Below are 16,614 nucleotides of genomic sequence, written 5' to 3'. Positions count from 1 at the left end.
GCCGAAATTGGAAAGGATTATTTCGACCAGAAAATGGCCAACAGCATCACCATCACATCCGGTTTCCGGCGTGTTCTGTGCTCTCTTTTGGAAGGAGGTTTATTTTTTGCTGTGCGCTGGGTTAAATCTAAATAAGTCTAACCGAAATTGAATAAATAAATGAAAAGCTTAGCTCCGTTACAACAGGCGGACAGGGTGGAAAAGAAATGCCACTGTTTGGTGAATTTTTGGGATTTTTTTATTGTTTCTTCGTATTTATGGAAGGGTGTTATTTAACATCGTAGCCTTGACTGTGTACGTTGGTCATTAATTGTACTTTTTTTATTCCTTCCCGTTCCTTAACCACAGCTATGACCCATTTGGATAAGCTTCGTATCTGGAACAAAACGATCCGCGTGATGCCGAGCAAACATCAGGCGGTGCAGCTGCCGAAGGAGGGCCAGCCGGACGCGGGACTGACCCGCGACTATGCACAAAACCCGCTGCATCGATTCAAGAAGCCGGGCAGCAAAAACTACCAGAACATCTATCCACCATCTGCTACACTGCATTTAAGCAACATTCCGTAAGTATATTAGCGCCAGCGAACGAGTCGCCGGCTTTCGTCTTTGTTGTTGCTCCAGTGTTAATGAACCTTAGTGCCCTGCAGTTTCGTGTCCCGTAGCTTTCTACCGACTTTTGCCCGCCCATCTCAATCATTAAACCACGTTCAGGCGGAGACATTGATTACGATAGCGGCATCGCACCAGCTGTTGCTACTACGACAACTCCTCCCGTTGTTGCCCCACTCAGGCAATCGGGGATTTGGTTGCAAATATTTTCCTTTCATTTCGCAGATTTTATTCTCTCCCTCCTGTCCAAGAACTAATCTCCGTCCTGCAGGTCTGGGCAGGGTGAGTAGAAGCGGTGATGGAAAGAGAGGATGGTTTTAGAACCCTCCACCACCACCACCGGGACCCGGCAACACCAGTGGATACGATTTTTAAAGGTGTCTGATTTGAGCATCCGAGCAGAAACACCATCTGATGCTCCCCCGAACTCTGCTGGTGGTGAGCTTCTCCGGCCACCAGCGTATGAAAAGAAACCGACATGGAAACACTTTTATGCATAATCCACTTCGGTAATTCTACCATCTCCCTCAGCTACTTCTTGGGTGGTGAGCAAGTGGCGAATGATTATGCCAAAGAAACGGAATTAAAGGCAACCGTTGTCTCGCCTCTTCGACCCGAAGCGACACCATCGTCATCATCACCTCGGAAAGTCCACCCCAGGGGGAGCTTGTTACACGGACGACGGACGGAATATCGGAGACTCACAGCCCCAGTGAGACAGTACTTTGCTGTAACTATTAAAGAACTTAACCATAGCACACCGGCTTTGCCTCACACCCTGACGCCGTCCGTGGTGTTGGTGGTGGTGGTAATGGGTCACAGAACTTGGAGCGAAGCTCGCTCGTGGACAGTGGTGGAGTCGACTCGAGGTGGAAAGAAAACAAACTTTTAATTATCTTCTCACATCCCGCGCCCCATTCCTCGAACCGCCGTGGTCTTATCCGCTACAAAACCACAGTCAATGCAGCGTTTGAGTGAGCGTGTCGGTGTGTGTGTGTGGCTGTGTATGGGTGTGCTTGGAATACACTCTGTGCTAGCTCAGCAACAGCTTTACCAAACCCAAAGAGGATCTTGGTTGAATGGAAGTTTCTTTTTTTCGTTTAAAGCTATGTGCTTTACGCTTACAGCTTCATGGTTCGTTTTTACGGTACCATGAAACGCCGACCAGCGCTCGCTTCAAACCAACACTGACTGACGAACTGGGAGGAAAGAGGGAAAGGATTTTTAATCCTTTTGTTTGTTCTAACCTCCTCCTTCCGCTTAAGTTCCCGGGATATTGCCACCGAGCACCGGAGCGCAGGACATGGTCGATAAATTAACCATCGCTTGGGGATCGTCTCAGGGGAACTCGAGGCCCACAAAAACCATTCCACCTTTTGTTTCCTTTCGCACTAAACCTGGACTAGGTGGAATGGTGGAACTGTACCGAAGCAGCGAGCGGGCGCCATCGAGATGCATGAGAGAGTGTGGACTGTGCAGGTCAAGCGGTGGGTTGTGGCTTGATTTGCCACAATTATAGCACACCGATGAGTGCGCGATGAGCGAGCGTGTGTATGTTTTGCAGCCAGCAGAGCCTGGTGGGGGAGATAATTGTAACTAAATAAGTGGATTTGAAACTAGCTCCCTCCCTTGGGGTGGTGTGGTGCATAGTGCGCACACCACAAAGTCAATGTGAGACAGCACTGATACGGGAGACTAGGACACTTCTAAGGGATGCTTTCGGCTGTGGCTCGGCTGGTGGCAGTTGGACAGCAATAAACGTTAACAAAGGGAGCGAACGTTGTAAGCTTACCGTATTATTGGAATCCTTTTTTCTCTCTAAAGGCACCCCGAGACCCTACAACCAACCACTGTGGTGCAGAACAACTGTTGCAACATAATCCCCTGACCGGGCGATGTTATTAATATTTAGTAACGTGTTGATGTTTTCTTTACAACCACCCGAGTTTGCGTGTAAACTCGTGTAATCCTCTTTGGGAGGTTGCACTTTTTGCACCTAATTGTGCAGCGAGGGGGATTTAATTAAGCGGAGCAGATTCAGCGTCCTTCATCCATTGAGCTGATTGTTAGAAGTACACGTATCGCATTAGTATTTTAATTTCTTCATTTTACTCACTGTTGCGAACCCTGCGCCAAGCTCTGCTACAGGTAGTTTTCCCGTCTGCCCGGTTCACGGCAATCACGGCGGAAAACATAATTATTTATAGACCGGGTCAGTCCATAATTACAGCGAAATGAAAACCATAACTCATAAGGAAGACCAACCTCCGAGCCTACCGAAAGCCAACGGAGAGGAAACTTTGCCAATGCCTGTATGTGTGTGTGTGTTTGTGTGATAACGCGTAACGGCTCTTTGTTACAGTGAACGTCCTACGACAATTTCATCCCTTTGCTTTGCGCTTGCCCGCCGAAACCAAACCATTCAGTACGCCATGGTGGTGGTTCGCTTGTAGGTGAGAAACCATTTCGCACCTGCCTTTTGCTCACTTTCCTGTTGAAGGAAAGGAGTGTTATTTCTATTCACTTCTTCCTTCCTCGTAATGAAGTGACCATTGGCGCACGGATACGACGAACGTTTGCTAGTAAGGTGCTTAGCGGTCCGGTCCCGTTGCCTTTCACGCTCAATTTCATTAGGGGAATTATTATGATAATGTAATTAAAAGCAAAAATGGCTTTGTATCGGGCGAATATGGGGAGGATGCGCTAGAAGAAGGTGAAGCGCTGACGATATAATAGCTTTTATTGATTTGTTTTATTGGGTCATTATTAACTCTTTTTTTTTCCTTCTTCTGTATTTTGTCCACTTTGTAGAGCTACCGTAACCGAGGATGAAATCAAGGAAGCTTTCACCAAGAACAGCTTTGAAGTGAAAGCTTTCAAATTTTTCCCGTAAGTTCACATTGTAAGGTTTGATGCGAACTGTAATACTAATTACGTTTACTTTCCCTTTCGTTGAACGGAATCCAATAGGAAGGACCACAAGATGGCGCTGATACAGCTCAGCTCGATCGAGGAAGCGGTGTGCGCGCTGATCAAGATGCACAACTACCAGCTGTCCGAGTCGAACCATTTGCGCGTCAGCTTCTCCAAGTCCAACATCTAACTGCGAGCGCCCGCGTACGCGAGCGCCAAACACGGTACATCGCCGGTACAGCTGCCAGTAGTAGTTCCACCACCTCCACCACCACCACCATCTACCCCGCCACCAACACCGCCGCCACCGCCACCACCGCCACTACCATCTGCTCGCCCGCCCACGGCATCGCATTCATCATCGAGCGGTCCCGCTTCGGTCAGCGACGAGACCATCACCGGAACTAGCAACACGGCGTCAAACTCACCTACCACCACCACCACCACCACCTCCGCCTGCTCTTCCTCCCCACCTACAATCACAACAACAACAACAGCGACCTCGGCATGATCGCGGTAAGAGACGCAGCACGGTACCGAACGAAACACGGTTGTTCCCCGTTTTGGTGGGGAGAGGATAGCAACGGTGGCACAGCAAACAAAAACAACTGCAGCTAAATACGAGCTAAGAAAGCAGCACATACACGCCGTCAATATGATGAGACGGGGCTCCGCCAACCGGGTCCTGGCCAAACATGCGTTTACAGTAGCCTAACGAGAGAACGAGTCGAATAGCACGGAGAGTGAAGAAACAAATCTTTTTTGCATTATCATAAAAACACGTGTTGTTGTAATCCGAAACCTCCTGCGTTAGCGTCGTGGCTCGTTGCGTATGATGCAAACGTGGTTTGTTTGCATTGCGTACAATCGTCACTACTCCTGGTACTGCTGCTGCTGCTGCTGTTGTTGTTGCTGGGGCAATCAAACATTGATTAGAATAGAAACGAGAATAGTAAGGAGTAGATGAGGTACAGAAGAATTATGAATCTGCATTAGAATCTGCACAGCAGCAGCGCAGTAGTAGGTAGTGTGGTTGCTGCAGCAAACAAAAGCGAACGCGGAACGGGAAGGATACAGATAAGAGAAGAAGAAGAAGAAAAACAACAAACAAAAACACACATAAAAAACCAACACATAGACAGTAGAGACAAGTTACTATTTGAACATGATTAATGTAAGGTGTAGAATGTTAGTAGTGAAACATCTGATGTTGTACTATCATTACAGGAACATAGGTTGGAAGAGAGAACGGTGTGGAGCAAAAACTCTATATACACATATACATATATATACATAAATCTATATCATCTCTAGCTGATATACTTGTGCAATGGAAACAGAGAAAAGGGAGATTTTAATCCTTTACGGGGACTTATGTGTTTGTGTTTGTATTTGTGAGTGTCTATGTACGCGCTGGGGTTAACAATGCTGCACTGTAACAATTGTGGATAATAGTTTGTTTGTTCATGTTGAGTCTTGCAACTGTTACAAGCTCGAGATCGTTCGAACCATGGAGCAAACGGAACAAAACCTTACGCACATACACAAACACAAATATTAACAAAAATAGCAAAAGAAACTCCTATCCGGGCGCGCAAGTATAGAGCATTACACAGACACGGAAGCAAATTCTTATCACGTCCATTCGAGACGAACCAAAAGCCAAGTCATTTCAAAGCGAACAGATCAACAGAGTGTTTAATGGGAACAAAATATATCTTTATGTCGAAACAAAAGAAAAACATAACAAAAAAAGGAAGAAAATGGGAAGAAAGCGGGCATGGTAGAAATGGTAAAATGCGTTTAGAGAATTGTTTAGCAAATGCAGCACAGCAGAGAGAGAGAGAGAGAGAGAGAGAGAGAGAGAGAGAGAGTAGAGAGAAAACTAAAAAATATCAGTGACAAAATATCAAAATCAAAACAAAAGAAACAAAAATCATTCGTAAACTGACAGGAACAAATGAGAAGTAAAGCTATTCGGGGGGATAGGTAAATAGAGTGTTGTATTAAATTTACATAAGAGAAAACAAACACACATACATACATCAATCATATACACATTTTGCAAGCGGAGGTATAAAGCAAGAAAAGCAAACCGATTCAAGAGCAGCCAATATGATGCACCACCACAGCACTGCATACCAGGTATGGGTGCGTGTGCCCAGTCGGCCGCCAATCGCATGGAACGGTATGGGTATATTATGTGCGTGTGTGTAAAATAATGTAAGCGAATTTAGTAAATTTGTAGTAGTGTTGAAGTTTGCTAGTTGATGGAATCATGATCATGAAGCTATTGAAGACCCCCGTGTATGTGCTGTCAGCAAAATCCGTTTTTTTCGGAGCATGAGGAAGGCAATCAAATCAATCAATCAAACCCCCGGAAGTGTGTGCACCTATACAAACACACACACACACACAGATAGGTACCATAGAACCGCCAGAAAAGCCATCTCACGATCGCTCTCCTGCAAAAACACCCAATTAACACAGAAATATTTAAACGTTGTTTCTCCAAACCGAAAGCTACACCCAAACCAGTTACATGTAGGTGTGACGAAAAACGAGCCGCATTCGCATCATGCAGAGCGTCTCGATAGCGCAGGATTTGGGGTGGGTTTCTTGCTCGTATCTTTCTTCGCCTCGACGCCAGAGTTTACTACGGCATGGAAAGGGAAACGCACAGAACTAGAGGCTTTGTGTGGGTGTTAGCAAAAGTTCATAAAAAGGCGAGCGTAAGAGAAAGAGTACAGCAAAGTACAGTACAGGGACGGGGACAGTACAGTATGCGTAGGGAAGGTAGGAACAGTTCAGGATGGTGCAAGCCACGATTAGCGAAACCTTCAAATCAATTTAAATCCACCGCGGCGCCGCTGCCCACTAACAGGCGTAACAAATCAGTTTTGCTTATTCCCTTTTCCTTGCACCTCTTTACGTTTATCGTATCCCCATTTCGTTTCCACTCATGGTGCGACTTATTCTCGAATTTCAAATACATGGCAGTTGATTTGTAAGATCGCGTTTAGTAGTAGTATACGGTATGATAAATGATCTTTCCTCTCGATGCTTCAAGCAGTACAATAGGATTTACAAGGTCAGGATGAACAAACACCCAGACAGAGATAGAGCAGAACAGGAGATACACCGGGTTACACCAACCGGGGTAGGTATTATTTGACATTTAAGGCACTGGGCAGGACAAAAGGCAGCTGGACCCTGGCGATGGCAGGAGCTAGATGGGGGCGATATATTTGAATTTGAAATAATTTTCCAGTATTGTTTAGGGTATCTGTTAAGAACAGGGATTAAACGGGCACTGGGCAACCAATTAATGCGTAGATTTATTATCGCTATTATTATTATTATTATTATAGTTATTATTATTATGACTTTGAATTATTATTGTAATAATTATGAGTACGGAGTAAGCGTTAATGCCGGTGTGGTTGTATGTGTGCGCTGCAATATTTTCTCTTGTATCGTCAACTGACGACTCATTAGGGTGGTAAACTGATCTTGCTTTCTACAGACACATATTCGTTAGTTTGCTCTCGCACGGAAGAGCCGTTAGAACAAAACTGCCTACCAACTGTTTTCTTTATTTTCACTATTTCTCACACTCCGTTTTTTTTCACTCTGCCTTATCCCATTTGTATCTTCTTTTCTCTCTTTCTCTGTTTTATTTTGTTTGCACCAATCGGTTTAGTAAAGTTGCTCTGTGCAATTATTGTGTGTGTTTCCAAATGCTTCCTTTTTGTGTTCACACTTTCATGTTCGTGCTCTCTTTCACTCTTTTCCTGTGTTTCATACTCTTTCTGTTATTCAATTTACTGTACTTGTTCGTTATTTTCTCTATCACGTTTCTGTCTCAACGGAATAAGAGACTGCTGTTTTTCTCTTTCATCTTATTTTTCTTTTGTTTTGTTACACTTAGGGTTAGCTTTAGCAAATAGAGATTTATTAAATACAGAGAGACCAATTGAGATTGAGATTATAATACAGTTTTTTTTCTTTTTCTTTTTGTTATTATATCGTCTGACGAACACCGTGGTAAGACAAAACAAACATGACATCGATTTAAGCTAAATTGTTGTCTTATATTTACAAAGTGGAGCATTCTTGTTTGATTAAATCATTCCGTTTATTCCACTGCTGATTTCTTTTACTTCCCCATTTTCGGGGTCTTAAAACGTTTTTTTTTTATGGAAGCGTTTCGCTTAATGGTGCAATATCGTTGAGAACAGCGAATGGAAATTTCTGTTGTAAGAAGTTTTTCCTTCCCCCTCTCCTCCCTTTCCCTCTGCAAGAAAAAGTAGAAAACACCCACTCTACCATGAGTTTTGGGATTTAGCTTTTTTCTTTGTTTTTCTCTTTCCATTTTCAATGGCTTTTTCCTTGTGTTCAAGCATGTAAAGAAAACACAAGCTTAACTTTTTGTTACGTACGGCTGGCGCATTGTATAGGTTGTAAAGAGCGAGCAAGATCGTTTGTTGATGTTAATGTTTTTGGAAGCAAAAGCGACCAAACCCCGCATGATAGGGATGGCAGCTTTTGTTTTGTTAGTTTGTTTGTTTGTTTGCTAATCGAATACATTTCATTCCCCGGGAAAGGAAAGCAGATGGAAAACAGGGGTTACTACTGCTTCTATCACAGCATACCGTCTGCCGTCAGCCTCAGGCGTGTTGTTTAGACGGTACGGCATACGGTTGGGACAATGTGAAACAAGCAACGTGAAAATGGAAGGATACGAACAGAGTCAGTAATAGAAGTATGGTAACGGAAGTAGTATGGAAAAAATGAAAAAAACAGGGAAACAGAGCGAAACAGAGCGAAACAGAGAAAGAAAGAAAAGAAAACGGGTTTGCTGAGAGAGAAAAAAAGCATAAAAAATCGAGTCAGTGAGAATAAGAAGAAAATTAAATCTATCGGCACAACATCGGAGATAATTTTCTATTTAAAAACAAAAAAACACACACACACACATCCTCACAGGAATCATAACAAGTTTATTAGACAATTGATGGAAAATTTAGAACAAAAAGAAGAAAAAAAACAAAACAAAAAATTAGCAAATAATTGATAGCACGTGAATGCTGTTTGAAAGTCGAAAAGAAAACATGAAGGCCAAAAGAAAAAGATAAATAGAACGATTAGCGAACTGTGCACAACGGATGATCCTCCGCATGCATAACGATCAATAGCTAGAGATCGTGCGCAGTGGGGGACAACAAAACAACCCTCCCCACTCCCCATTTACAACAACTCAAACCACTCATTCACCCCCCGTGCAAAAGAGGCGTAGATAATCAACAGAGCATCAACAGTAGAGGAAGAAACGGTGTTACCGAACAAATGTAACGTTAAACGGTTAGGAGATGAAGAGATGGAGAGAATCGAGAATCAATCAACACAGATCGTCATCATTAAAACACACACAACCACACTTTCTTTACACAACAACAACAACAACAACAAAAACACACCTTTCTCTTTCTCTCTGTCTCTTCTTTGTATATCGCGCAGCTGAAGGATGGGAATCAAATTAGCGAAAAATGTGCAAACATGCGACACGGCCTCGCTCCGTCACTACGCATCTCAAACGATGGACGGACGGACGGACGGAGGCAATCAGTGTCGCAGTTGCAGTTAGGCAGGTCAAGCGAATCACTCTATATTGAACCAAATCTCTGAACCCCTACAGGCGTGCGTACGCGAACAATGGAGCTCGTGTAAACACAGCCTCTATGTCAACCGCGATGGAGACGCACAGTGTGTGGTTCAACTGAGATTGAAATATTATATGTAAGAGAAATCTCGACAATCAGATGATGTTATATTTTAGCGATAAATCTTTAAACAAGAAAACCGACAAAACAAATGGAAAAAGAAAACTGAATGGTCTATAAGAGCAAGCTCTATTATACATATTACACGACCCATACCCAACACGACACAGAACCACTTCCTCTGCTTACAAAATCGCGTAAAAACACAAACAAACACACACACTCAAGCACACAGCCAAACAAACACATGCAGCAGCAGCGCAGTAAACAAGGAAGGAAAAGAAAACACAAACCATACCGAGCGTGTTGAGTGTGGGCAAACAATGGTTGAATCTTCTTCATTATGTGTAGCTTATATATAAATATGACATACAAAAACCAATCGAAAACTATCCTTATCTTACCCCTTAGACCAGCAGGAGCCAAGCAAGCAAGCGAACAGAACAGAACAGAACAGAACATGTATGTGTGTGCGTGTTGCATATTTGAAAGTTGCAAAGGATGGTAATGTTTCATATTTGACAGAAACCTGGTCCCGCGCCTCCTCCATGCCCATACGAAGGCCCTATTTGTACATGAAGGTTGGCTTAAATGGCCATTTACGGAACAATCAAAGCTATGCTAAAAAGCGAACGAGAGACCGAGACAGGGACGAGGGGTGTGTCGGGTGATCAACCGGAACAGGGTTTGAAGAGGAAAGAAAAAAACGAAAAACAATTACCAGCAGCTCTCTTTGTGTAAACTTCTTCACACACACAAACACATACGCTCTTATACTATTGCTCGATCGCGAGTAGTATCTTTGTTCACGCGCCCTCCTCACACGATGCATGATGCGGGCAAAGGGTACGATAGAAGAGCGAGAAAACGCTCGCTACGCTAAAGCGATACAATTATCCATTTGTGTTTGGTTTTAAGATTCGCGTCTTTTTTTTATTTTCTTTTTATATGGATTTTTATACTTTTCACTATTTACTAGCCATAAGTTTTCACTATAAGAAGATCGATCGTTTACAACATAAGCCTCCGGGGGAAGCAAACAAAACCAGAACAGAATTACAGCAAGCTGCTACTATTGCTACTAGTGTACTATCTACTATAAATTACAATAACTACTACTATCACTCGAACACTATTATTACTTCTTTTTCCTCTACTATTACTACGTCGTCTACCACTACTACTACTACTACTACTACTACTACTACTACTACTACGCTATTACACTATCACTATTGAAAGCATCTATTCCAATCTTTACCTCTCTCTTTCTCACTCTCTCTCTCTCGCTTTATCTCTTTCTCCTCGCTACAATTTCTCTTTCATGCTCTGACCTGTGTGTGTGATAAATCGTTTATTATGACACGCACACATGTACTAAATGCAATCGCTTCGCCATATTCTTAGAGCATGGAACGATTGCAGTACATTGGCATCACGGCCAACACGGGCAGCGGCGTTTCTCCAAGCGAGGTTTGCATTCAAGGATTTATTTACCCTTACCCACACAACCCCCTCACCTCCTCCTGGTTCTCTCCTCAACGTGAAACAAAACACAAAAACAAAATCAACATAAAAGAGATTTCAGAAATGACGAGTTGTAATGTACCGTGGATCGCAAATGTGTATCAAACATCCCGCACCGATTATGAGAGTAATGACCGATACGATACTACTACTACTACTACTACTACACACCGCTATATAGATAGACATAATGGGGGCACACACAGCGTGGGAACAGAAATGGCAACCGAAAATGCGGTGATGAGAGAGTACGAAATGGCAAACATTAAAAAAAACAAACAATCCCCCAAACACACACACACAAAACCACACGCCAACAGAGTACGTGTTTATTATAGTAAAAGTTGTGTTTCTTACGTCTTTTCTGTGTAGCGTTTAAGCGTTAAGTGGGGAAAATTAAGCAAACAAACCCGGTATAAACGGTGTAAGATAAGTAAGATAATTTAAAACCTGTAGCTTTTCGAAAGCTGTACTGAACGATGGGATTGAAAGCGAAGGAATGAAAAGAGAGAAGAGAGAGAGAGAGAGAGAGCGAAAGGAGAAAGGAGAAGAAATGGAAAAGATTGCACGATCGATGTCGTGTGTTGCCAATCATGGTTTCCTTTCCACTTTCTGTTTTGACTATTTTAGTGAATACGTTTTTTTTTAATTTCATTTTTTTCTACTTATTACTACGATCATACAAACATATACAAGTCTGTCTCGCCCTCCGAAACACACCTACATAAACACAGTGAAAATAAAAAGAAGAAGAAAAAAAACACACACACTCCTCCAACTGTGTGTACACGTAGACAAAACATATCCCAAACATCAAGCCTAGTTCTCGATAGGGAAGAGTAGGCACTGAAAGGCTCTAAAAGCAGCACATACAAGAAGGAAGAACAAACCGAAAACGAGAGCAGAAAAACGTGTACGTGTGTGAGTATGTGTACGTGTCGGTGTGGGCGAGCGATTGACTGTGGTAGAGCCCAGCGCGTATTACAACAGGGTGCGAACAGCCGAACAACTATGTTCCATTTAATTTACCTGTACTTTTTTTTTAAATATTACAAACTGTCGTCTCCCCTTTTTACTATATGTTTTAAGTTTAAAACAATCTATATCTATATACTTATAAGTTGCTTGGATAATCAATAACTGTTACTACAAGAAAACTTAAATACTACTATCAATAAAAGTCTTTAAACTAAAAAAAACCTATTGCTGCTACTTTGCTATCATTATTACTTCGTTTGTCTTCTCTCTTTCTGTCGATCACACTTTACTGCTACTATTCTTCCCTCTATCTTCTACTGTAGTTCTCTTTACAGACTTCACTCTACTGTCCTTACACTCTGCACGTATGGGCGAAAAGGATGGTGCTGTCTCCTTCTGCTCTGGACGGCATACATTTCCACTATTCTCTTGTCGTCTTCTGCGGTTAGCTGTCGTTTCTCCTTTCCGTCTTGTTGCTTTGTTTGTTTTCGATCTGTTGCTATCTTCGTGCAGTTTCATCTTCGTTCTCTTCTACACCCGTTAGTGTGCGCTGGTTTGCCAATTCTTTCTCCTTTCACTGAATCTATATTTGTGATTTGCGTTATCTCTAAACAATCTTTTCCCTTTTTTCTATTTTCATGTTACTTAATTATGATTAAAAAAAAACTCACGAGCAAACTAAACATCAGTGTAAAAATGGATATTGATTGTACTTTCCCCTTTTTCGTAACCCTGAAAACCCCGTTGCTTTAATAGTAATGAAATGAAATCTTTGAGTTAAAAAGAAGAAAAATACCGATAAGTACAAGAGGATTATGTTATTTTAAAGCCGTTCAATTAACCCTACATCGATGTAGATCGTACGTGCGTGAGGAAAGAAACATATCATCACTGTCATCTATCGCTATCACAATCGTTACTTAAATTACAGCATCTGTCACACTAACAGTAAACTAGTCTATTTTCATGTCTTACTGTCTTTTCATCAAGGTAACTTTCTTTCCTTTCTTCCTTTGCACACTGGTTTGTTTGATGGAAAGCATCAAAGTCTATATTTGGTGGTGTTCATTGTCTGGTTTCTTATTCTAGCTATTTCAATTATTCTATTCCACTGATCTTTTTTTAACTTTTCTTTATTCTACTCTTATTTACACACTGAGTTGTTTGGTGCAGAGTTCTCTAGTTTTCCTGTTTGTCATTGTCTGTTTTTTTTTTATGTAATCAATTTTATCGATCTTCCTTTTCATACTATTCTTTATTTTGCTCTCTTTCACTCTCTTTTTGTTTCATTGTTTTATTTTTCTTACTAATCGATCATAGTTTTAAAACGTCCTCATTGCTTTAAGTTTGGTGTAGTTTTTTTAGAATGTTAACCTATACCTCTCTTTTAACTAATTACAGCTTACTTTTTCTTCTCTTCACATTACTCTTAGTTCATCAGTTTACTAACTTTCAAGACAGACATATTCTGCATTGACTATACTTTAATCATGTTTAACGTACATTTTTCTTTCATAACTAGACCATCACTTAAAATATATGAATTAGTTAAAAACATAATACAAAGTAGTCAATTTACCAACACAAAAGCATAAAAAACGAGAGTAATGAACCACTGTCAAAAGAAACGCAAGCTAGGGCTATCAATAGGCGCTTAACTAGTTGTTGTGTTTTACCCCCAAAAGGCAAGATATATTGAAAGAAGAGCAAATTAAACCAACGCTGCATCAATTAACTATAGTCATTTAGAAACCGTGAGTGTGAGTGTAGGTGACAAGTGTTTGCTGATGATCAAATGATATAGAAAAACAGTAATGCTACGATATGCGGACATAGCAGACATAAATATTTACATGTATAGTTGAAAACCACGTTAGCTTACAATAGTTGGCTTTGTTTTGAATTTGGCATTTTTCAATGCATCAATCCGTTGCGCGAAGAATTAGTAAAGTATGGAGTAAAGTTAACTGATTTTAATCAAAAGACAAGAAACGCTTTAAATTTCGAGTGAAAGAAAAACTAGTAACATACCACAGATTGGATTGAAATCAGTTATCCTAATGTGACATCACCACCAATGTTGGGTCAGCAGTCACTGAAGCAAAACCGAAAGTCTTATGAGAATGATGCTCGCTTGTGTTATGCCGAACAACCGAACTCGAAATGATACGAATATGGTTATACTTTTTGTATGCATGTTTCAGGTAAAAATTTATGTAGAAATTGCTTTTGATTACACATTTGTACCATTTGCTTCCTTAGCATAAAGGATGACTTTAAATGAGGCGTTTGGAAATTTTAAATTAAAATTAAAATACACAAAAACTTGTCAAGTTAATAAAAAAAACCTTGACATAACGAACTGCGCGTCAACGATTGACATAATTATAAGTTACACCGGTTAATAGATATTGCAAGAGCTAATGTTACATTACTGATGTCATTAACTAATTTATTATCAAACTGTTGTTATTGACCGATTTAAACTATAAATCTGATGAAGCTTACTCTCTTGTCTTTATTATTATTCCTCTCGTTTTATTATTATTCCTCTCTCTCACCTCTTTGAAAGTATCTTTTTTCCTATTTTCCTGTTGGTCTATTTTTTCTTTACCAATATTATACATTAGCTACTAGAAATATTCACCGCACAAAGCAAAATTCTAGTCCCACAAATATGCCAAATGAAACAGAAGCTACAAAAAGCTACAACATAACCATTGGCCCCTCCGTGCAATGGAAACGCATTTCGGTCATGGTCAAGTGTTATGTTTTCAAAATCCTCTTGTTGGAAAACTCAACCCATTGGAATGGTGGAGTATAAAAACCAAAAACAAAATTAAGAACAGAACAGAAAAGAGATAGAGACTTTAGCCAAATGGAACATACAATGAGTACATATATACCTAGTTTATATAATTGTAAGATGGAAATCGGAGCAAGCATGTGGATTTATTTATTTAATTCGGGTTAAATATGAAACAAACATTAACATCACAAAACAGTAACACAACAGTGTGAACAAAAGGAAAGAGAAAAAGTAACATTTCTTGACAGTAAAGCCCATGGTAGAATGGAAGGTGTAGGGAAGCAGTATCAAGAAAAAACCAAAGCACATCTGGTGCAAAACACCGTAGTCAAATTGTGTAGTATTAATTACTCTCTCTCTCTCTTTCACACACACACACACACACACACACACACACACACACACACACACACATACAAACACACGGAAAAAATGCACAGAGAGTATAACGTTCAGAGAGGCGCAAGATACAGAATGAGTAACCGGTAAAACGATATTGCATACCTTTTAGGCGCAATGGTGCAACCTTCCACGCAGCCGTCAGTTTGTTGAGCGTTTGCAGCAAACATGCATCAGAGTGCATACTGTTTCGACGTGAAGTCTAGCAAATCCGTGGCCAAATTGTTGTTACATTTTAGTATACATGTAAACAAATGCAAAAATAGAAAATCATAGTTGAATAGGTAACTCGGATTCGATCGTCTCGAGAAACCCGGAAGCAAATTTATTTGCCAAATTTACCTAAGAATTGAATTCGTCATGTTTTTTTTCTTCAAATGTGTTAAGCAAAACTCATAACAATTGCTAAAATAGCTTTGTAAGAAAAGTTTTGTTATATAAAATTTCATAAAGTTACCATGTTTGCATGAAATACGCAAAACACACACAAAAACAAACAGTATTAAATAGAATTAAACAACCGAAAGCCATTTGCGCTAATTTTGCATTGCCAAAACAAAACATGCCACCTAGAAGGAGAAAACTAAAGAAAGCAAACAGATGAAAAAACAACATTTCATTCATTTTGCTGCATAAAAGCTATAGCTATTATGGATAAATTCCACTATCTATTTATTTCTGTGTAAATCAATCCAAACATTAACAAACACAGAGCGTATAAAGAAAGATGTATTCAGTAAAAAAAAAGTCCTAAAGAGAAGGAGAAGAGATCGATACGATCACTGTGACAGACTGGAGCGGTAACCATGGTAATCACGAGCTGATTGGGTAGGGAAGTATAATAAACGGCAAAATCCACACGTGTCCGACACCAGTGGGCGATAAATTGGACAAAAAGGCTATATAGATATATATTATATTATGTACTACTGATCAACACGAACAGAACAAAAACAAATCATGATATGGCTACGATTCTATCGTTTTATAATAAAAGAAAACCGAAAAAAGACATTTCAATGCAACTTTTAAAAACCTACTACATTATACACCTTCACGCAAGGGGAAAAAACAGAAATAAAAATTGTGCAAAAAACACAACGCATCGAGTTTTGCTTTTTTACTCACCGATGATTCTTTCTTTTGATTGATTTTTTTTCCAAAGCAAAACAAAAATGTTGTTGTTTTTTTTAATATTTATCATGTATATATTTATATATATTCATAACATATCTTTTAAATATTCATTAATATTTTACCTTTTTTTAATTTATTCCTGCTTCCACATCGCTTGCTTCTTCTGTTGCTTCTTCTTTCGCCTATTTAATGGGCTTTTCGGTTCTTGTTTTACGTTTTCCTCCACTCTTTCTCGTACCGTTCCGTTCTTGGATTTGTTTTCTGTTGTCGATTTCTCTTGTTTATTTGTGTATCTGTACGGGTGTTTTTCTGTTTTTCTCATTAAAGAGGTGTAAGAGTATGTGTGTGTGTCTGTGTATTTGCTGCACACTTTGTTGCACATTTTTACGATACGAGTTGTGTTTCTTGCTTTCGTAAATTTAGCTTTTGCTGCACAAGCACTGTTTGTTTCAAGTTT

At 40.3% G+C, this 16,614-nt stretch overlaps 1 protein-coding gene across 21 annotated transcripts in view; it reads left to right on the top strand.

Moving 5' to 3' along the window:
• LOC120895453 (polypyrimidine tract-binding protein 1) overlaps positions 1 to 15,456 on the top strand; it is a 272,802-nt gene extending 257,346 nt beyond the window's left edge. For 20 of the 21 annotated variants that reach the window (XM_040298832.1, XM_040298831.1, XM_040298828.1 and 17 more), the window contains 3 exons: positions 349 to 565; positions 3,423 to 3,500; positions 3,582 to 15,456. In XM_040298832.1, the coding sequence (XP_040154766.1) occupies positions 349 to 565; positions 3,423 to 3,500; positions 3,582 to 3,714 (428 nt within the window). In that variant the 3' untranslated portion in view covers positions 3,715 to 15,456. Of the gene's footprint in view, positions 1 to 348; positions 566 to 3,422; positions 3,501 to 3,581 lie in introns of those variants that run through there. The other variant, XR_005738326.1, reaches the window with a different exon arrangement.
• Positions 15,457 to 16,614: the final 1,158 nt, after the last annotated feature.

Source organism: Anopheles arabiensis, chromosome 2 (assembly GCF_016920715.1).
Source record: "Anopheles arabiensis isolate DONGOLA chromosome 2, AaraD3, whole genome shotgun sequence".
NCBI lineage: Eukaryota > Metazoa > Arthropoda > Insecta > Diptera > Culicidae > Anopheles > Anopheles arabiensis.
The sequence above is the reverse complement of the archived record's forward strand: the minus strand, read 5'-3'. Positions and strand labels throughout refer to the sequence as shown.